The sequence below is a fragment of the Crotalus tigris genome, unplaced genomic scaffold (assembly GCF_016545835.1).
Source record: "Crotalus tigris isolate CLP2741 ecotype Arizona unplaced genomic scaffold, ASM1654583v1 scf7180000018301.7375997, whole genome shotgun sequence".
Lineage (NCBI taxonomy): Eukaryota > Metazoa > Chordata > Lepidosauria > Squamata > Viperidae > Crotalus > Crotalus tigris.
Window position 1 is genome coordinate 5,839,458 of NW_024096931.1, and position 22,035 is coordinate 5,861,492.

Below are 22,035 nucleotides of genomic sequence, written 5' to 3' on the forward strand. Positions count from 1 at the left end.
TGACAGCCAGCTGGGTCATCTTGGGCCAATCACTCTCTCTTGTGGTGGGGCAAAACTAGAGGAGGAAGAAGTGTTAAGTATGTGTGCTGCCTTGAGTTATTTATAAAAGTAATAAAAAGGCAGGGTACAAATGACAGGCACAAAAAAGCCAAACTAACAGCTGCAAACGCAGGCCAGTAGCCCAGTGCCCCAAGTGAGGCCATCTTAAATGACCAGTCACTTGAAATGGATGCCACAACCCTCAGTTGGGACCGGATGGTGTTCGTTCACCATGTTGCAACTTGTTCTGCAGGCTGCGGAGAGTGTCCCTAAGACGCTCTTCCTCTTCTCTCTCGCTTTTCTGGATGCTTTGCAAGGCCTACAATCAGGAAGGGGGCTTACTCCAGGAGGATGCTGTTCATGTCTTGGTTGAAGAACTTGTGTTTGCCTTCCCTCTCTGCAGCTCTGGCAGTCTAATTCAGAAACACACAACACAGAACCGTTAGGAGGCCACAGCGACACTGGGCCGGGGGGGGGGGGTGGAGAAAGCAAGGGAAGGAGCTGGATTATGAAAAAAAGAGAGAGACTGATTAGAAACTATGGATTGAAAAGCAGAAAGACCACAGCCTCAATGAAACAGAACTGAGCCGAATCAAACTAAAACGCTCATAAATCCAGGCTAGTGTGACTCCTAAACCAGCATACAGGTAGTCCTTGACTTAATGGCCACAACTGAGCCCAAACTTTTGGTTGTCAAGTGAGACATTCGTTAAGTGAAATTCCTTCCCCCCCCCCAATTTTATGACCTTGCTTGCCACCGTAGCTAAATGAATCCTTGCGGTTGTTAAAATTAGTAACACGGTCGTTAAGTGAATTTGGCTTCCCCACTGACTGTGCATCTCAGGTCACAGAAGGGGAATCATACGACCCCAGGACAGACAAAACAAAACTATACAAAACTTTTTTTTTTAAAAAAAAAGATGCGAATTAAAAGGACAAAAAACAAAAACACACATCATTCCGCCCCCGTTGACAAATACCGTATATTCCGGCGTATAAGACGACTTTTGAGAGCGTTGAAACAGCCTCCGAACTCGGGGGTCGTCTTATACGCCGAAAATAAGCTAGTTTCCTGCGTATGACTTTCTAGGCATGCGACTCGGCGTTGAACTCAGGGGTCGTCTTATACGCCGGGTCACCCTATACGCCGGAATATACAGTATATTGCCGCAATAGCAGCTTTCCCTCTTACAAAATAGTCCAAGGTTTATAAACCTCTGCATCTATTCCCAAGCCACTTTGATCTGTCGAATAACTTTTGAAATCCATCGTTATCTTCAAATGGCAGTGGAATGACCAGTTTTAAGCCGAGGGCTGCCTGTATCGCTTGACATGGATGCAACCAGACATACAAATACCTGAGTGAGCTCCTCAACGCGCTTCATCAGTGGCTCCGGAACGCCATCAGGGAGGGGGGGAGGCTGTTTCAGGTCGGGTTCCAGGCCCGCTCCTAGAGGATCGCTCCCGTTCTCCATCTCCAGGAAAGGGCTCTCCTCTGGAGATTCGCTCAGAAGCTGTTCCAGGTCCAGGTCAGTCAAGGAGTCCATGGCTGTGGCCGCCTGGAGCAGTTCATTGTCGCTCGCGTGGCCGAAGAGAGAGAGAAGAGGGTCGGGCACGATCTCTGCTTCCCGCTGAGCGGGGCTTTCAGACAGAGAGGGAATGCTCAGCTTGGGTTCATCGTCCCTCTGCTTCTTGGCGTCCTTTTCCCTCTGGAATTTCTTTAGCATCTCCTTGACGCTCAAAGCCCCCGAGTATTTCTTCTTCTTCTTTTCTTTGCTGGCGTTCAGAGCTGTGAAACTATAAAAGAGGCAGGTTAATATACGCACCATGGAGAAAAGTGCGTACGGGAGGGGAGGGTCCTCGACCCACAACCATTTGCTTAATGACATCGGCCCTGAAAAAAGTGACTGATGACCAACTTTCAGACTTGGGACCATTGCAGCCTTCCCCACAGGTCACGTGATCAAACTTTGGGGGCTTGGCAACCGGCACCTATCGTTAGTGACGATGGCTACAGCATCCAGCGGTCCCGGGATTGTCACCTGCAACTTTCCCAGGGGGCTTCTGACAAGTAAACGGGGGGGGGGAGTCAGACTCGCTTCACAATGGCAAGCTTCACTGAACAACTGTTGTGATTCGCTCGGCAAGCATGGCAAAAGGATTGTAATGGAGGAGCAGAAAGTTTGGGTTTAAATCGTGGTGGTAAGACAAGGACCACCCACAGAACCTAGGCAACGGTGGTGGCCATTTGAGCAGCCTAATGCCTGATAGTTGTGCGAGTTTGCAAGTCCCCTCATTGCCCAACGAGATGGCCAGGAGCAGTGAGATTGAGGATGCCAGAGCTCTGCCATCTCTCCGTGGAATGCCAAGACAGGGATAATGTAAAATAATGCAGTGTGGTCCTCAATGGAACCACATCTATATGGAGGGAAGTGTGTAGTGGGGTGCCCCAGGGCTCTGTTCTGGGCCCAGTGCTCTTTAACATCTTCATCAACGATTTGGATGAGGGGATAGATGGGGAACTCATCAAAATTGCAGATGACACCAAGCTGGCAGGAATAGCCAACACTCCAGAAGACAGGCTTAGGATATAGGAGGATCTGGACAGACTTGAACACTGGGCGCTATCTAACAAAATGAAATTCAGTGGTGAAAAAAGGAGAGAAGCAACCTGGAACTAAGGAGAAACTTCCTAACAGTTAGAACAATTAACCAGTGGAACAACCTGCCTCCAGAAGCGGTAAATGCTCCAACACTGGAAGTTTTTAAGAAGAGACTGGGCAGCCATTTGTCTGAAATGGTGTAGGGTTTCCTGCCTGAGCAGGGGGTTGGACTAGATGACCTCCAAGGTCCCTTCCAACTTTATTATTATTATTATTATTATTTATTATTATTACTCATAGCAAGAAAAAGACCAATTACTAGAGAGTGGTGTGTAGAGACCAATTACTAGAGAAAGGTTGAATCATGGCAACTGGACCAAACTTTTTTGATCTGAGATGTTTCGTTGCTCATTCAAGCAACTTCATCAGTCGGAGCAAAATTAGTTGGGCAGAGAGTCAGAGAGTCGTTCACAAACCCCTGAAGTTGGTGTGGCAAAAGTTGATATAATCCAACAAATCTCTAACTAATTTTTGCTCTGACCAATGAAATTTGCTTGGATGAGTGACGAAACGTTGCACACTGACAAAGGTTGGTCCAGTTGCCACGATTTAACTTCGAGACACTTTTGGCTTGGATGACTGAGTCTTCGTCGAAGTCTTGTAAGGTGGATGGAGTCTGTTGTCAGAAACAGGATTGGAATTCAGATCCCACAATGCAGCTTGATAAGTTGATCTCTCCTAAATCTGCGTGTTCTTCCAAGGAAGCTGGAGCCTCTGCAGGGAGATAGTCAAGACAATCATTTTAACTTCAAAAGCCCACATTCACATCAAAGAGAGATACCTACCCAGTTTTAGGAAATTTAGATTTTTTAGATTTCTTCTCTTTCTCGTAATTGTCATCTTTCTTCTTTTTCTTCACCTTCTCACCTCCCTCTTTCAATTTCCGCTTCTGGGAATTAAAGAAAAAGTTATCGTAACAGATCACGCATGAAGCTGTTCATTTAGGTCTGGCTTTCTCTGCCTGCTCTTGGACCACAACTTCCATCAGTTTTAACCTGTCTGGCTAAAGATCAGCATAGATGGGATGAGTCCAAACGACGCAGGAAGCACTAAGGGAGGGAAAAACTGATATTGACTTTGGACAAAAAAGGAGTACTGGAGATAGGAATTTAAGAACCATTTTAATTCGCAGCAGGAACTTTCCCAAGGATCTTGCCTCCAAGCAGTAGCCTAAAACAGGGATATCTGGGGCTGGCTGGGGACTTCTGGAAGTTGAAGTCCACAGATCTTAAAGTTGCCAAGGTTGACACCCCTGCCCTACAGTCACGACAGAAGACAAAGAGGACAAGGGAAGAAAGAATTCTATCTCTCCCAGCACTCAACTCCGATGAAACTACACGACAAATGGAATACTGGCCAGAAACAGGTACACCTTGTCCTTTGAGAGAGAGAAAAAAATCTGTCAGCCAGCTAAGAACTGACGTGATCTCAGCTGCTATCATCTCCCCAGTCACAAGAGCCCTCTGTGCTGTTGAGATTACGAGTGACAGCAGGCAGAAAAGGCTACACAGGTTTGTTCACAGAGTATGAATGAACTTTTGGACCTCGGTGTTGTACTCTGCCTCTGTTTACTTTCACTTATTTTCACTGAGGGTTCCATGGTGCCTCCCAGTTTGACAGATCGCCCTCAAGCAGGCCTCTCACAATCTGCAATCCTCTTGGTGCATCCTTTGGGAAATTTCGCTCTCCGTCCTTGCCTTTCCTTCCCCAAAATCAGCCTTCAGAGATAGGCTTCCTTTTCCACACGTGACGTTCTTAGAAGTTCACATTCATCACCATCACCAAGGTCACGAGTATCTTACTAGGTTTAAATGAACGCCTTCTATTCGGACTACAAGGAGGTATACGGTGTTCCATGTTATTTTTTTTCCCTGGAACATCCACCGTATGAGGCAGGTTGTGCTGATAAGATGGGACTAAGCTAGTCACCTGGTGAGCTGCCTCGGCTGGGAATGGAAAGGACCTGGGCCTCCCTGCTCTTAATTACGGGTTAAAGCAGTGGTTCTCAACCTTTTTAATGCCGCAACCCCCAACCAGTCGTAAGTCGAGGACTACTCAACTGGTGCAGCACCGTTTGCAGAATGGGACTTTTGGCGGGCTCAGCAGGGCAGAGACAGCCTGGACAATTCCTATTGGCTTTTGAAAGCCAATAGAATTAGACTCTATTCAAGAGAGTCTATTCTATTGGCTTTCAAAAGCCAATAGAATAAAAGGGAGTAGCACAGCTAAGGAAAAGGGGGGAAAAAATGGCGGACAGCCTTGTTTGGCGACTCCCGTGAAATGGTCATTCGACCCCAAATGGGGTCCCGACCCACAGGTGGAGAACCGCTGGGTTAAAGAGTCCTTGCGGATTTTACTCCACTAGTCGTTGCTGACTATAGAGCAGGGGTCCCCAACTCCTGGTCCATGGACCGGTACCAGGCCACAGCATGCCAGCAACCGGTCCACAAACCCACGCCCCCTTCGGTCCACGGAAAAACCTCTCTCCATGTAACCAATCCCTGGTCCCCAACTATAGAGGATGGTGTTCATCTCCGTTTCAAGGCCACTGAGCAGCACCGTCCACAGACATTTCCAGTCACGTGGTCAGCATGAAGTCACAGAGTGCGGTTACCTTCCCACTGAAGTGGTACCTATTTATCCACTTGCATTTGCATGCTTTTGAACTGCTAGGCTGGCAGGAGCTCTTAATCCAGCTCTTAATCCCTCGTCTTAATCTCCTTCACTCTGCCCCTCACATTTCTTGTCTGATGCAAACCACAGTAGACTGGGTCTGAATCACAGCAGCTATTTTAATAGTATAGGAAAATGTATACATTAGAACATGGGTCCCCAACCCCTAGGTCCGTGGACCAGTACTGGGCCAAGGCATGCCGGCAACCGGGCCGCACAAACAAGCAAAGCCTTATCTGTGGGATGTAGGCAGCATACAAAACCACACCCTCCGGTCCGTGGAAAAACCTCTCTCCACGTCGTAACCGGTCCCCGATGCCCAAAAGGTTGGGGACCTCTGGATTAGAAATATCATTTATCAATTTATTATTTTTTAAAAAAAGTTCAAGTCTCAAGTCTTACAAAATGACTTTTAAGCCTCTTTATGGGACAGCAAGGCCCACAATGTCTAGTGGAACTACTGCAATAGGAAAAATTGACTTTTTTTTTCAGTTAAGATGAGAAGAGCGACCCATTGCTTTGTCCGAGTCAGAAACACAATTGCAGCAAATGAAAGGCCATTCCTGAAACAGAAGTTCCCAGAGCATGTGCATCACAGACCTTAGGAGACTTCTTCTTTTTCTCCTTGATAAAGTCATCCTCCGACTCGGAAGCCTGTCGGAACTGCAGAGTTCCAGAGTTGATGTAGAAGCCTCCATACTTGGTTGTTAGAGATGCTGGGACAAGCTCATCGTACTGGAAAAGGTACAAAGAGGCAGATCAGTCAACAGTCTTGATTTATACTTCTTACCGAACTGGTGCTTACAATCCCAATAGGGCTTCATGGGCCAATTTCCCATGAGCAGACGTGACATCGCAGGCATGAAAAAGCATCATATGTGACCATCAATATCTTCAGCAAAACTACTCTTTCCTAACTACCAGAGTCATGTGATAGGTGGCTATAAAAATATGATAAATAATAAATAATAAAGTAGAGCATCATTGGAATTCTGGCTGCAATGTCTTAAGAATCCAGGTATTTTTCTGACCTGGCCACTTCTGCTTTGCTGCAATATCTTTCAGCATCCAATGTGTGTTTATATTCAGTAATAAAATCTAATTTGCTAGTCAATACTGGAAAGGAAACAAATGAAATTAACGCAGATCCTGGGGTCTTCTTTTATCACACCTACTAATGAATCTGAGAGATCTGTTGTAGATCAGGAAAAGATTCTAAGTCTCACTTGTTCATCAAGTGGAAGCAAAATTACAGCACTTTTCTTTATGCTGCTGAAATGAAAACACCTTGGAGAACCTCCAGGTTGGGATTTGTTGTAAAAGACCAGCAAATTCTATCTGGCTGCTGCTCCACATTTGAATGAACGCTCAAACAATACAAGCATTTTATTCTTTAATTTCAATTTCTAGTCTGGCTCCAGTTCCCGGATCCAGACATTCTCATAAAGAAACAGATTTCAGAAACCTTCTATAATCCATGTCAGGAAACCAACAGTTGCTTGGATCAGTGCAGCTCTTATAACTTGGAATTCAGGAAATATATTATAGAGCACAATTAGTCCTTGACTAATGACCAAAATTGAGCCCGGAATAATGGTTGTAAATTGGGATGGCGATTAAATGGATTGTCATGTGGTCGCATGCAATTTTAGAACTACTTGGTGGAGATTATTAAGTGCACACCGTGGTCGTTAAATGAGTGCCACAGTTGTTAAGCGAACCCATTGTACTCAATGGGCTTTTTTTTTTGCTGGAAATCATAAAAGTAAACACTGGCTTCTGACAAAATAAATAAATAAATAAATCATCAATCTCAGTCACATTAAGTGTGGGATGCTGCAAACAGCCGTAAATGTGGGCCAGAATTAAAAAAAAAAGTAAGGAAATGTTATGTAATGAGAGAAGAACCCAGATGCCTTCTGTGGGGTTTTTTTTTGTGCAAACTAACAAAGGAACGTAGCTGTGATCCTTGAACTGTTACTGCACTATCCATTCCCAGAAAAATGCAACTTTAAAATACAAGCAGTATCTAGAATACCCCGTATTCCTCTGTTAGATGGTTCTGCTAGCTCTCCTGTAACTTTACAGTTGGGGAAAGAAAAGACTTGTGTTTGCTACTTACGGCTTCAGAATTATCAATGAAAGAATCTGATTCGTCATATCCTTGCCCCATGTCAATCAAATCCTGAAAACGGTCTTTCCGGCGCTTCTTCCCACCCTGAAAAGAGAAAACATTGATGTTGATCCAGAATTACTTGCAAGAAAAACTGCACTTCCTCCCAAAACGTTATCACCTCAGAATCTCCTGCTAATGCTTAAACCTGGAGTGTGGAACTGGATTCTACAACAACACGATTATGAAAAGTCTTGAATGCTAACAAAAATAAAACATCAGCCAGCAACCGTCCATCACAGAAAAATCCATGGAGGTGGAAGATGAGAGTGTGTTTACTTTCTAAAATATGAGGTGGCCAAATGATAGCTTGTACTTCTTTTTAGCTTCGGGGGGGCGGGGGGGAATAAGCCATTTATAGAGTTCTTTACACAGAAACAGCATCTTTCCTGGCATGTTCTGGAATTACCACAACACAGCAAGGGTTGAAGTTAGAAAGATAGGAAGCCACAGTTCTCAGGTTAAATAGAATCAGCTCATAAACAGGGAATGATACCTTTGATAATCAAGGTCAGGAAGAGATATTAAGTTTGAAAGAGAATTTTTAAAAATCTAGATCAGTGATGGCAAACCTTTTAGAGACCGAGTGCCCAAACTGCAACCCAAAACCCACTTATTTATTGCAAAGTGCCAGGGCCGAATCAAAGTGCCCTGGGGGGGGGGAGGAAGGTGCCTCTGAGTGCCACCTCTGGCACGCAAAAACCAGGGGCACAAAAATGGGCCGTGCTGCAAGGCCCAAAAACGGCCACCACTGCGCCGTGGGATGCAGATACAAGGCGCTGCACCACGCAAGAACAGGACAGGGGCTAGTGAGTATCATGCAGGCACTAGCCCCACCCCATTTGGAGCGTGTGCGTGCTCGCGGCCCTGTGCGGGCATGCACGCATATAAAATGCTTCCCCCTCCCTTTTCTTCCAGTCCATCAATCGACAATGGTTGGTGACCTCTGCTCTCCCACCTCTACTCAAACTTGCTAATCGGCCACTTTGTCTCCTTTGTGCTGGGCGGGGCTCCTGCTCCGGGCGGCAGTGGCGACCTGCTGCTGGCGGTGGTGGCACGCGTGCCATCAGAGAGGGCTCTGCGTGCCGCCTCTGGCACGCGTGCCATAGGTTCGCCAGCACTGATCTAGATTTAAACCAAGGAACTAGCAGCTTGATTCTCCATTCTACACTAAGTGGACTTCCTTCATCTATCTGCGTGTGTATGAGATGGCAAGAGAAACGTTATTTCTCATTTATAAAAAGCATTGTGATTCTGAAGCTTCAGCTAATTACTGAATGTGAATGTTAAGATGAACCAGATGGAAAACCTAACACTCACACCAGGTTTTAGAAAAATTAAAGAAAGCTTGCAAAAAGGCCTCTCTAATATTTTAGAAAATGAAACTTCAGATAGCCCACTGGCACAGCTGACCATTTTCTCTATGGATTTTAAATAAACATTGATAGGAAAATATTCCAGACTGGAAATCTGTCCCCCCAAATAAATTGTTAAACAGAGTGGACCTACCATGGTCCACTCAGTTTACACTCCCAATACAGGAAGCCTGGAATGAAACGTAGCTGTATGTTTTTGACAGAACTTTTTATGGAGAATACTAGAACCAAGGTTTAACTGGAACGTAGAGGGGACAGAGAAGCGTACATATTTCTCTTCAAACTTCCTGGTAAGGGCTTCTGCTTTGTGCTTCTCCTTTTCTTCATCATTGAAGGGGTCAGCAAAGTCTTTTTTCTGTAGGAAAAGGAGATTGTGAAAAAAAGGAGAAAAGAGAGCGTGTCGCATGGTTTCACAGAGAGGTCCCTTACACCAGGGCTTTTCAACCTTTTCACCCATTGTGCCACTTTTAGGATATGACAGTATCCGAGTACCACCAGTCGTCTAGCAAGGAGTCAAAAACTTGATGACAAAAAAAAAGGAAAAAAGTGATAAAGTACAGGTAGTCCTCGACTTACAACAGTTCGCTTAGTGACTGTTCGAAGTTACAATGGCACTGGAAAAAGTGCCCCCCCAAGCCACAGCCGAGCAAGGCACCTGCCTGCCCACCCGGCGGCGCTCTTCCTCCTGTCTGAGGTTTCCATTGTTGTGAGCATTTCTGTTGAGGATTGGCAGTGGGGTGGGCTGGGGTGGGTGTTTGGTCTGCTGGGTGGTTGCAGCAGGTTTTGGTCACTTCACATGACCCTGGGACACTGTGACCGTCATAAATATGAATCAGTTGCCAAGCATCTGAATGTAAATCACAAGACCCTGGAGAGGTTGCAACATTCCAGCTGACCGGCACTTCTTCTGGGCTCAGCAGAAGTGTCAGGATCAATGCTGCTTTCCAGCTGATTGGTGCTTCTTCAGGGCTCAGCAGAAGCACCAGGATCAGCCCCGAGCTCCAACTGGAGCCTGGTGCTGATCCTGGTGCTTCCGCTGAGCCCTGACAGCCCTGCAGCTCCAGCCGTCTCTCGCTCAGGCTTGTGCGGTGCTGCCACCGGTTCAGCTCATTCCCCTCCCCCACTACCACTTTTCTAGGATGGTGGCGTACCACCTGCCAGGTGCCAATGGACCACAGGTGGTACCCGTACCACTGGTTGAAAAGCCCTGCCTTACACTACGAATCAACAGAGAAGTCCTGTAATGCTTGGTTCAAGAACTCTTTGCAAAGGGGCTGCTTTGAGGAATGGCTGGAGAAGACGGAACTCGCCAAGATGGCTAAATTGACTTCTTTGATCAGAGAAGAGCCAATTTCTATATTGCTGACCGAAAATCCTTTAGGGACTTTTTGTATAAAACAGGAACAAAAATGAATGTTATGGTTTATAATTTTCGATAATTAGACACGCTAGATCATGGGTGTCCAACCTTTTGGCTTGCCTGGGACACACTGAGTGAAGAGGAATTGTCTTGGGCCACATATAAAATCTCCAATATAGTTAGGTACATACTTAGCAAACTTCTTTTATTTATTTTTTTATATTTACAATCTTGTGAGGCTGCATGATTAGTTGTCCAGGACCACAAGTGGCCCTGTGGTCCAGACACACCTGGGCTAGAATATAGAGTACGGTAGTCTTCAACTTACAGCCGCAATTGAGCCCAAAATTTCTGTTGCTAAGTGAGACATTTGTTAAGTGAGCTTTGCCCCATTTTTATGACCTTTCTTGCCACAGTTGTTAAGTGAATCAGTGCAGTTGTTAAAGTTAGTAGCAGGGCGGTTAAGTGAATCTGGCTTGCTCGTCAGAAAGTTGCAAAAGGTGATCACGAGCCTGGGGCGTCGCAACAGCCATAAGTTGTTAAAAACTTGGATCACTAAATGAAAAGTTGTAAGATGAGGACTATCTGTGATTACACTAGAATTGTACTTTTAACTGCTGTAAAGAAGATTGGAAGCGGCTTCTTGATATTTTCTTTTTGTTTCTCTCCCCCCCCCCCCATTTAGCTTTCTCTCTGATGCCTTTGGCTTACTTCATAATAGTTTATATTAGTTTTTAATCTTCCTTTAAAAAAAGAAAAGAAAACCAAAGTCCTGTCTTTGCAACAACCTATTCTCCCCCTACCACCCTTATCACAGTCTCAAATAACATAAATCAATCAGTTTGTTGAATTTTTCTCATGGATTTTCACCCAGGCCCCTGGAAACCATTCACTTCATTCTGCTAGCCATCTTTTACTGTAATTTAATTGTGTCAGCTACCCAGGGTTCTGAGAGTTGGGAAGCATACACATTTATTACTGTAGTTGCTGTTACGGATTGTTAAGGTGCACATTGGAAAGGAAAGGGGAAAGGAAAGGAAAGGGAAAAGGAAGGGGAAGGGAAAGGAAAGGAAAGGGAAAAGGAAGGGGAAGGGAAAGGAAAGGAAAGGGAAAAGGAAGAGGAAGGGAAGGGAAGGAAAGGAAAGGAAAAGGGAAGGGAAGGGAAGGGAAGGAAAAGAAAAAAATCCTGCTTACCTTTTCTCCTGCAGAACTGCTTTTCGTTTTGCCTCGCGTCATCTTCAGCAGTTCTGGGTAAAAGAATTCCGGGCAGCGCTTGTGATCTGGCTCAAAAAGGGAGAGGGCGATGCGTACGGCTGCAGCTGCAGGTTCAGATTCTGGAGGATGCTCTGGGTTGGCGACATCCTCCCACCGAGGTTTTTTCAGCAAAGTGGTACTCAGTGGGCCTGGCAAGGAGGTGAGTTGGACCCGGTGGGGTTCCGTCATGGCTATGCGTTCGTTGCAGCTACTCTCAAGGCATGGTGTCCATCACTTTAGGCCACACAGGTGTATGTATGGGAGCATTCACAGTCAGCACGCTCTCAGAACTGAACACCAAAGTCAACGCTGTTAGAGTCCAACTTTAAAAGTCACCAAAGAGTCTCGGGTTTTTATCTTAAACAAAGAATCATCCCATAGCAACACCTTTTGGGGTTAACTTCCAGCCCTTGAAGTTATGGTCACTACGCAGTCTGGCTCGGGTTCAAGCAGTGAGCGAAGGCAAATGGTCAGAAACAATTTTCTGAAGGGAGCAACTTTTATAGAATTTCCTACAATGTGACCTTGGCTGTAAACGTCAGCCTGGGTTACAGTACTGTGCATTAGAGTATTTCCCACAGAATGGACTGACATAATCAAAGGACACTGAACACACGAGCTCCAGTTTTCGGGCAAACCAAAATCCAGGCCTGTCTTTCTTCAGATGCCAATTCATCCAGTCCAGTGGCAGGTAGGTAGCATTCCTGATAACTTCCTTCCACACAGGTTTCTTCCTATTTGCTCTAGAGAGGGAGGGGAGAGGATAAGAAAAGTGTCAGCGCACGACCCAGCGTGGTGGCTGGCCCGAGTGATGCACAGGCAATGGATCCCATCTGCATTCATGCACCAACAGGCTTCAGCTTGAATGAGGCTATACGGAAACTGTAGACCAGTGGTTCTCAACCTGTGGGTCGGGACCCCATTTGGGGTCGAACGACCATTTCACGGGGGTCGCCAAACAACGCAGTCCGCCATTTTTTCCCCCTTTTCCTTAGCTGTGCTACTCCCTTTTATTCTATTGGCTTTTGAAAGCCAATAGAATAGACTCTCTTGAATAGAGTCTAATTCTATTGGCTTTCAAAAGCCAATAGGAATTGTCCAGGCTGTCTCTGCCCTGCTGAGCCCGCCAAAAGTCCCATTCTGCAAACGGTGCTGCACCCGTTGAGTAGTCCTCGACTTACGACCGGTTGAGTAGTCTTCGACTTACGACCAGTTGGGGGTCGCGGCATTAAAAAGGTTGAGAACCACTGCTGTAGAGTGAGAGAGGACTGAGGAAGCTCAGTAAAATAATTCACTGCACAATACTAATCCACACTTTGTAAAATGAATTGCTGTACAGGTAAAGCCTCTTTTTGGATAATAATAGATGTGAGAGAATGGATGGGTGGGTCAAAGCAACAACAAACGACTTCATTCATTGGAACATACACACACACACACAAAAAAACCCTATACATAGTGGGGAGAAATAGCCGACCAGCTTACTATCTTTAGTTCTTCCAGTCTGGAATGTGTGTCTATCTACTAGAGGTGTGCTGGTAAATGTTTAGGAACTGGCTCCACTGCTGCCACCATATCACCGGTCAAGGAATATCTGATTGGCATGCTAGTCAGCACAGCTCAGCTTTGCTCTCAACCAGCTTGGAAAATTCCAGGAGATTTAACAGCCAGTTACACCCACCACAGCTATCTAACCACCCCTGAGATGGGATATCAGAATGCCACGGAGGAGTTATCTTGGGTTGACCATGATGCAGCACCATGGTTCCTAGTTACCTAGGTTGTCAGTAAGGACCAATCATTTAGTATGTCAGAATAATAAGTCAGATTCACATGAAGTCACAATATAGCTGGTGGTGCTTTGGCTTAATGCACCATGACGTTATGATGTACACCTTAACATAACGGATAAATCTGACCATTATAGCTTTTTAACAACCTGTATCTTAGACCAGAAGTGGAAAACTTTCTGAGGAATCGCGGGCACAATGCAAGGCTGCAGATGATATCAAAGGAGAGGAGTAACATCACAGATGGAAGCAATGCCATTTTTTTTTGTCTTTTAAAAATAAAACAGGAAGCTTCTGAGAAACGATCATAATCAACTTTTCCCCCAAATGCTGGGCTTGTAAAAAAGGCTGGACACAAAAAGCATAGCTATGGGGGGGACCCCCCAGAATTTCCAGGGATAAAGACAATTAAAACCCACCAATGACTACAACTCATGCAGATAAAATTAAGATGCCAAACCAGTTAAATTGAGGAAGGAGACCACTGAGCATGGAATAACATTAAAGGAGGATATGACTGAAGAATCTCCCTTATACTATTTGGGAGAATCCTGAATAGGTTGAGGGTTGGAGTGTCTATGTGTAAAATCTATGTGAGGCTCTTAGCAGATAACAACACGCTGTGAATGTGGAGAGGCGCAGAGCCCAGCCCATCTGCTGGTATGCCAGCCACTACCAGAAACGTTTACCGATAAGGACTTATTTTTGGCCAACGACAAAGCCAAGACAATTTAAAGTTTGATTTAAAGTTTGGCAATTTAAAGTTTGACCTAGATACTGAAGAAGACCAGTCAAATTTGATAGTATAACTTGATTTATAAGCATCGAGGGGAGCGGGGGCGGGGTTTCAAAAATAAAAATGGATCTATTGTGCCTCCAAGAGACTTTCTATTTTTTCCACTCATGTATGTAGAAGAAATCCAACATCGTACCCTGAAAACCAGTAAATTTGCCAGTCAATGTTGTTAATTTTGACAGGCCAAAAGTGCTAAAAGTGAGGTGAGAAAGGTGACTTTAGCCACAGGAATCCACACGTAAGAAGACAAAATGCTGAACCGGCCACTGACGCTTAAACAAAAATCTTTAATTTTAGGACTTGAACGGTGCCTTGGTGCCAGAATAATTAACGAATGGAAGATCTCATTTCTGCTAAAGAGAAAAGCGCCAGAGTCAAAGTACTTCCAAACTTTTGACAAGTCAGATTGTTCTGACTCAGCTGCAAAACTGTGTACAAATAAAATATTTGCACATGGAGACATTTCTTTTGAGCAACAACAACACAGTGTTTTTTCTTTTTCTTTTTTTTTTTCAAAACCCACCAAAGGAGATGCATAGACGCAAACAAGCCAAGGAAAATACACTGATTCTCAATCACATCCCTGGGGGCAACTTGCTTCAAAACAGTAACTCTCTAAGGACAAAGCTTAAGCTTCGTTAAAAAGCCAGTGAAATATAAGAAAACATTGTACAGCCCAGCTATGTTTACTGAAGGGTTTCTTGTTCTTTGACTCTTGAGAGTGGAGTCTCCAAAGTGGATTTAAGGAATACCGTGCTCCTTTGCGAAAGGCAGACGGGCACTGAGAGACAGCGTGACATGCGAGATAGCTCTTGAAAAGATTATTGAACTTTGTCATAATTGCTAGCAATATCTTATTCTCCACTAGAAAGATTTCCCTACATCCAATTCCTGCTATTATATCTCTGATGCATGCACTTACTTTATTATTATCTCAAATTCTTCTCTTTCTATTGTCCATATTATGGCTCTTTCTTGGACATCCTTTACCTTAGCCCTTTATTTGAAAACATTAGTTCTGGATTCAATGCTGGCTGAGGAGTTTTAAATCCCAATGCGTCTGAAGGGCGACAACTTGATGAAGGCCATTTTTCAAATTTGCAAGAATGCAGATCTTGCTTTCTAGCAAAATATTTGACAGTCTTAAGACAGTGATGGCGAACCTTTTAGAGACCGAGTGCCCAAACTTCAACCCAAAACCCATTTATGTATTGCTGGGTGCCAGGTGGGCATGGCCGCCGGGTGGGCATGGCCCACTGGGTGGGCGTGGCTACAGTGGTCATGGCAGAAGGGTGGGCATGGCCAGGGTGGGCGTGGCCAGCTCGATGTTGCTCCTGGGGAGGGATGCCTGTGGGATCCGGGCAGGGTTGGGGGAGATCCAGGGGTCTCTGGCGGGTGGGACGGTGAGCAGGAGGTTGGTTCTGCGGGGTGAGTCGAGGCAAGGAGGGGGTGCCATGTCGCAGGACAAGGCGAGGCAGGGGCTGGGGTGGCTGCTGCCTGGCACCATCCGCCCCCGTACAGAGGCCAGCAAGCGCATGGGTGCTGGAATGCATCCGGCCACGTGACACCTCGGCGAGTTAGCGGGCGGCTGGTTGAAGAGGATGGCTGCCATCTCCGGGGCATGGCGTGCGTGCCCACAGAGAGGGCCCCGAGTGCTGCCTCTGGCACGCGTGCCATAGGTTCACCACCACTGGTCTAAGACACTCTCCCATTATTGCATTTCCATTCTTTCATTTGAGATTACTCATCTTCATTTAATGCTTGGATAGCAAAAATGCTTTTGTTTGATAGTGCAACATTATATCTTTACAGGAAAACACAGATACTGCTTGTCCATTCATAAATTCTGCAGGTCAGCGATATAGTGTTCAATAAAAGTTAGCCTTTAATAATGAACATTCTTTCCATTTTTTTTTTTACTTTTCCTTTCATTTCCTCTTCCACTTGTTTCTTCACTTCTTTCTTTTTTCATTTCCCGATCTTAAGCCCCAGAAAACAGATCCTTTTTTTATATATTTAACAATACTCTGGTTTTCCACCCTGCTGGTGCAGATAGCTCCTCCTCCTCCAATTTATTCCCCACAACAACAAAACTATGTGGTTGATTGGACAGAGAACATGGTTACTCTGATACCAGAAAACTTCCATGCGCGGGGGGAGGGGGGGAGGGAAAGAGAGGACTTAATTTTAGAATTGCCCAATCTTTCTCATGCTTTAACTGCCAACTTTTATATTAGCTCCCATTCCATTTTATGGCGTTGCATATAATTTATTGTTCTATAGTTACACCAGAAAACAGAAATCAAAACATATCTCTTCAATTGCTACAGAGCAGCATAAACTATGAAACTTACCAGCACTAGCATTTCAAAATGAACCAAACCAAATCAGCTTTATCTAATTTGTTCAACATTAGTTCAGTTTACCGAAAAACAACAGATACCTTATCAGTGGTAATAACAAGTTCATTTCTCTCCACACCTTCTTGTTATTTCAAAGTAGTATTATGGGCACTATCAGAATACTGAGCTCCTTCTCCCTATGTCAAATTCCTTCTCATTAATAAACTCAACTTGCAAACCACATACAGCTTTATTCTAGCTTTCAAAATGTTTAACGTAGCACAGCTGATACTGGAATACAAACTGCTAATCTTTTTGTAGCACAGTGCTTTAATTTTTGCAAAAACAAGTAGCACATTATGACACCCCCCCCCAACAAATTAGAAATGTAACATCAACAACCACAGCCCTTGCTTCTTTCCCTGAAAACAAATGGAACAGGGGTTTCAAAATCCTCAATCTAATCATTATAATAAAACTGTTTGTCTGTAGCCGTTAACTGGGCAAAACATTTTCAATTAGGGCACCTCAAACGAATGTATCCAAAATCTGGGACCTATGGTTCCTGTGGAACTGAAATTTTGTAAAACATTTTGTAAATGTTGTAATTTTGTGAAACATTTCATGACCCAAAAAGGACCATAAAGCATTTTATGACATGATACAATGTGTCACAAAACATTTCCTATGAGCAACTGCTGATGTTTGATAGTTCTACCTTAAAAAGTGGGGACATTGAAAGAACGCTGCTTTGGAAGAACAAACAGGGGGAAAGAGGTGCTTGCAATCCTTGCAAAGGCCGACTCAAGCGCTGCCTAACAAGCCAGGAAGAAGACAGCCATTACCTTCCTGAATTTGAAGGGCATCCATCCTGCAGAACTTCTTCCAAAAGGAGGTCAAGAGGGACTTCTTCCTCTCCGTCTGCTCAGCAAAAACCTTGGCTGCATCCTGATTTTTTTTTTGAGGTGGGGGGGCGAGAAGTCCTGCCACTCAGTTATGGCCCAAAGGCCCCCCCCTTCCACCTGCAGCAAAGGGACAAGAGCTTTCAGGGGGCGTTTGAGCTCCAAATTGATTGTATTTTATTTAGAACATTTATACAGCTGCCTACTCGCTGGCAGAGACTCTCCTCCAGGACCGACAGCTGCCAGTCAAGCTGGAGCCCGACCTGTCAATCCCCCCCCCCCACTTCCCCAGACCAGCTTCTTCTGCTGAGGGATTACTGAATAAGCAGTAATTAGCAGAAGCCCCCCCCCTTTCGATTGGGAATGGGAATTGGATTCCTTCCCATCTGGAAGGCCGAGTTGGGGGGGGGGGTCGATGCAATCAGGGGAAACGGAGGCTCCCCAGGGTGGCCCGTCCTGGGGGGGGGGTAAGTTAGGCCGGGTCAGGCCTTCCCCCTTCCCCGACCGCCCCTACCTCGTTTGGGGCCGACCCGTCCTAGTCCCGGTCCTTGCAGGCGAGCGAGCGGGCCCAGCGGCCGAGGAGGTACTTTAGTGACGACCCAAAAGGGGCTGCTGGAAGCCGGGATGAAGGGAAGGAGCCCGGCAGGGCGACGGGTGCCGCTGATTACCCCTCACCCCCCCACCCCAACCACCACTGTTGGCGAGGCGGAGAGCAAGGCCCCGTTGCCCCTAGTTACGAGGGAGGCGCTTTCGCCTGCCAGGAGGTTTGTCCCTTCTCCCGCCCTGTACCCCTCCCGAGCCGCCCGCTGCGCTCACCGGCCCGCGCTCCCGCCGCCGTGGCCTCGTCCTCTTCCTCCTGCTGCGGCCGCCCGCCGTCGCTCCTCGCACCCGCGGCGCCCCGTCGGCCTCCCTCACCCGCCAAGATGCCTTCTCTCTCTCTCTCTCTCTTTTTTTTCGGAGCTCCCGCGTCACGTGCCGCGGGCGGGCAGAAGCAGCCACAGGCGTGCGCAAGGCAGGCCGGGAAAAAAAAAAAGAAGAAGCGGGCGTGTCACGTGACGCCCACGCCGCCTTCCAGGCGCGCGGGGAGGGAAAGGAGGAGGAGGAGGAGGAGGAGGAGGGGAGACGGATCACGTGGGGGAGCCCCGCGGACGCCGCGCCCCGCGTCACGTGCAGGGGCCCGGCCTATCGGGGCTCCCCTCTCTTGCTTTCCCCTCGCAGCTCTTCCGAACCTTCCCTGCCTGAGGGAGAAGGAGGAGGAGGAGGCGGAGGAGGAGCGGGCGGTTCGCGAGCTTGCCGCTGAGGAGGAGGAGGAGGCGGCGGCGGCGGCGGCGCAGCGGCGCCCGAGCGAGGGAGCGAGCGAGCCGGGGGTCGCCAGGGGGCGGGCGGCGCGACGAGGGTGTGGCGGCCGAGGCGCAGCGACGGTGCCGGCTGGGTCGGGAAGATGGCGGCGGCGGCGGCGGCAGCGGCGGCGACGGCGGCGCCGCCTGTGAACCTGCGGCTGGGAGACCTGGTGTGGTGAGTGCGGGGCCGAGGCTGGGGAGGGGGAGGGCGGGGCGGGGCCGCGGGGCCTGATGAGAGGCGGAAGGGGGGGGGAGGAGGAGGAGGAGGGCGGGGGCGGTCGAAGCCCTTCAAAAAAAAAGGGGGGGGGGCCGACGGCAGCGGAGACCGGAGTGGCGCGTCAGACGGACGGTGAGCTTGGCGGGAGGGGCTTCCCCGGGGAGGGGGAGGGGAGCGCCCCCCAGCCGCCCCGACCCCTCCTCGAGGCGGACCCCGAGTCCCCGCGGGGTCCGGGTTGACAGCCGGCCCCAAAGACGGGGGGTCCCTTGGGCCGGGCTGGGGGGGGGGGGAGAAGAGCCACGCCGAGGCGAAGCGTTGGAGCCGCGAAGGCAGCAGGGTCGGGAGCTGCGGGGACCCCGGATGGAGGGGAGAAGCCCCGTCTCGGTGGGAAAAGGGGGCCTGCGCCTTCCTGCTCGCAATCCAGGCTCGTCCCGCATCCCCCCACGGCGCTGCCCTTCCTAACTCGCTGCGTTGGAAATGGAAACGGAAGAGCCGGTGGTTGAGGACCCGGATTGTTGGGGGCAATGTAAATATATATATATACATTGCTTACTGGTGTACACCGCTTAGAGAGTGCTTGCACTTAAAGCGGTATATAAGTCTCACAAAGAAAGAAAGAAAGAAAGAAAGAAAGAAAGTTGGACTTAGACGGGCCCTTTGTTTCCGGGCTGCGAAGCTGCCTCCCTCTTGCAGGGATAGCGATACGGGTTTTGCTCCGTGGAGAAAGAAAGTGGCCGGGGTACTCCGGCCATTCCTGTAATTATAAAGTACTCGGTGTGGAAGCAAAAGGAGGAGGAAGGCTTGGGGTTCAGCGCGGTAGGCCAGGCCTTGCATCCCGTCTTTAATTTCTGGGCATTTCTTCGTAGGATGGGTGAAATAGAATATAGAAATATACAGAGAATATAAGAATATAAAAAAATAGAATATAAAAAAATATAGGATGGAATTCTTTCTTGGCTAAGTGTGAATGGACCCCCAAGGAATTTGTCTCCAGTGCAGAAGCTCTTGGTGTATATGCAAAGCAACAAAGTGTAGCCCCCTGCAGAAAGTTTTATGGGGACAGCTTGGCTTCACTCATAATAATGCCCAGCAAAATTAGATAACGTCTGACCATTTTTCCAACCAACGTATCTGCTGTGTGGATTTCAGTTCCCAGATTCCTGTGTGATGGATATGAGGAATTCTGGGAGTTGACATCTCTCATTTGAAATGCAACAAGGTCAGGAAGGGCTGCTCTGAAGCTATCCTGCAGTTTCCTACAGAAGGTTCTAGACAGGTACTTAAGTGACTTAATCAGGATAATTTATTCTAACTAAATATGTTGATAGAGGCTCTGGGAGCTACTCTTTGCTATTTTATTAGCTTCATCTAGATTTTGATGGGGGGGAGATCCCTTTTATAAAAATATCCTGTAGGATTTATAAAGTGGGCCATTTTCAAATAAATGCCATGAGTTGAATGGACTTGCTTCCATGTAAAATGACTTAGGATTGTTTCCATGGGCCAATAAACCTTGCACACTCTTGTCCCTTTTTACCAGCAATTTTATGATGTATAGGTCACTAATACAAAACTGTGCAGGAAGTAACTAAGAGATATAGGGTGTTTTTTTTTTTTCTGATAATGGCTTGTTGTTAAGAATTGCAAGATTACAATGAAAGTTCTTCTTGAAGTTAACATCCCTTAATAGGATGCATAGTTTATATTTTTCCTTGATCCTCCATGATTGCAAGACATTTTATTGTTGGTTAAGGGCTATATAAGGCATAGGTTTCTACTGTCAAGTTCTTTGACAGCTACTAGATGACCCATCATTATGTGCCAGTTGAGAATAATTAGAACTTGTAAAACCTATCTGTAAATGTGTGCCATCAATGAATTGAGCTGTACTATTGTTAGGCAGAGTGCCTTTATTGTATAATGCCCACCATAATGAGGGGCTTTTACAACTTAATAATAATATAATAATAATGATACACAGAGGAAACCCCAATTACCAACTGAATAGAGTCAGTTTAGGGAGTATGAAAGTGTAACCTTAAATGTTATCCATTAGACGTTTGAGATGATGAAAGTTTATATTGCAGGCCCCCCTCATTTATGAAAAGAATCAACTGTTTTTTTTTTATTCCTGGAGATCTGTTGAAAGCTGTTGGTAAATTTGAATTGTCATCAAAGGTACAAAGACTGTGCACTTAAAAAGTTATTTTTTTTTACCTCTTCAGATATGTGACTCTTGGTAGAACTAATAATTGCACATTACAACTAGAAGATAATCTAAATACACTAAATTAGCATAAAGCTAAGAATCCTTCACTTTGTATCTTAGGACTGGCATTATTGGATCGAATATTGATTCAATATTCAATATTGATAATATTGACTTCTTAATGGCTTGGAAAGAGAAAGGACAGCATTTGGTACTTTTTACTTAGTTTCTCTTTGATGTGATCATTCTGAACTCTATTATAAACATAATAATCCTCTCTGCCCTGCTAGCATCCATTAATATCAAATTAAGTAAACAAGTGAAATTTTTCAGCACAGATTCAAGGCTAAATTGGATAAGTCATCTATAGACTTTACAGATCCATAATGTCTCTAGCATATCTATTATAGGGATGTCATTTTGGTAGCTGTTGGCAGTTTATGGTGCTCTTAAGTAATGTAGTAGACATGTTTCCAGGGAAAGGAAAAGTGTACAGCAAGATACTGAAAAGCTGAGGAAAACATAAGCATTTTAAACTGTTCTTAGTGCAGGTAGTCTTGAAGTTGTGAATGTAATTGGGCAATTATGGTTATAAGTTGTGATGGTCATAAAGCGAGTCAGCGTGTGAACTGACCTGATTTTATGATCATTTCATTTTTTGAGATGGTCATAAAGAGATCATTAAGTGAACCCCTTGTTTACTGTGGGGCTTTTTCTTAGAACTAAACACTGGTTTCGGGGGGGGAAGTAAATCGTGGTCACGTGACAGTGCTGCAAATGGCTGTAACTTCAAGCTGCTTATTGAGCACTCAACTTGCAGTCACAAGCGTGCAGGAGTGAGTGGGCTGGATGGTCTAACTTCACAACTGGGACATAAGTAGCTTTTCAAGCATCTGGTGTA

General features: G+C 46.2%; 2 protein-coding genes across 9 annotated transcripts in view; one reads left to right on the forward strand and one right to left on the reverse strand.

Annotated features, from left to right (window-relative positions):
* The window catches only part of UBN1 (ubinuclein 1), a 36,342-nt gene extending 17,962 nt beyond the window's left edge, over window positions 1–18,380 (reverse strand). For all 3 annotated transcript variants that reach the window (XM_039349820.1, XM_039349819.1, XM_039349818.1), the window contains exons 1-9: window positions 18,185–18,380; window positions 17,312–17,488; window positions 11,479–12,281; window positions 9,193–9,279; window positions 7,498–7,593; window positions 5,976–6,110; window positions 3,488–3,591; window positions 1,398–1,836; window positions 382–452 (exon numbers count right to left, since the gene is read on the reverse strand). In XM_039349820.1, the coding sequence (XP_039205754.1) occupies window positions 382–452; window positions 1,398–1,836; window positions 3,488–3,591; window positions 5,976–6,110; window positions 7,498–7,593; window positions 9,193–9,279; window positions 11,479–11,727 (1,181 nt within the window). In that variant the 5' untranslated portion in view covers window positions 11,728–12,281; window positions 17,312–17,488; window positions 18,185–18,380. The remainder of the gene's footprint in view (window positions 1–381; window positions 453–1,397; window positions 1,837–3,487; window positions 3,592–5,975; window positions 6,111–7,497; window positions 7,594–9,192; window positions 9,280–11,478; window positions 12,282–17,311; window positions 17,489–18,184) is intronic.
* A 196-nt stretch (window positions 18,381–18,576) lies between these two features.
* GLYR1 (glyoxylate reductase 1 homolog) overlaps window positions 18,577–22,035 on the forward strand; it is a 40,441-nt gene continuing 36,982 nt past the window's right edge. For 3 of the 6 annotated variants that reach the window (XM_039349821.1, XM_039349822.1, XM_039349823.1), the window contains exon 1: window positions 18,577–18,883. In XM_039349821.1, coding sequence (XP_039205755.1) covers window positions 18,810–18,883 — 74 coding nt within the window. In that variant the 5' untranslated portion in view covers window positions 18,577–18,809. The remainder of the gene's footprint in view (window positions 18,884–22,035) is intronic. The other 3 variants (XM_039349824.1, XM_039349825.1, XM_039349826.1) reach the window with 2 other exon arrangements.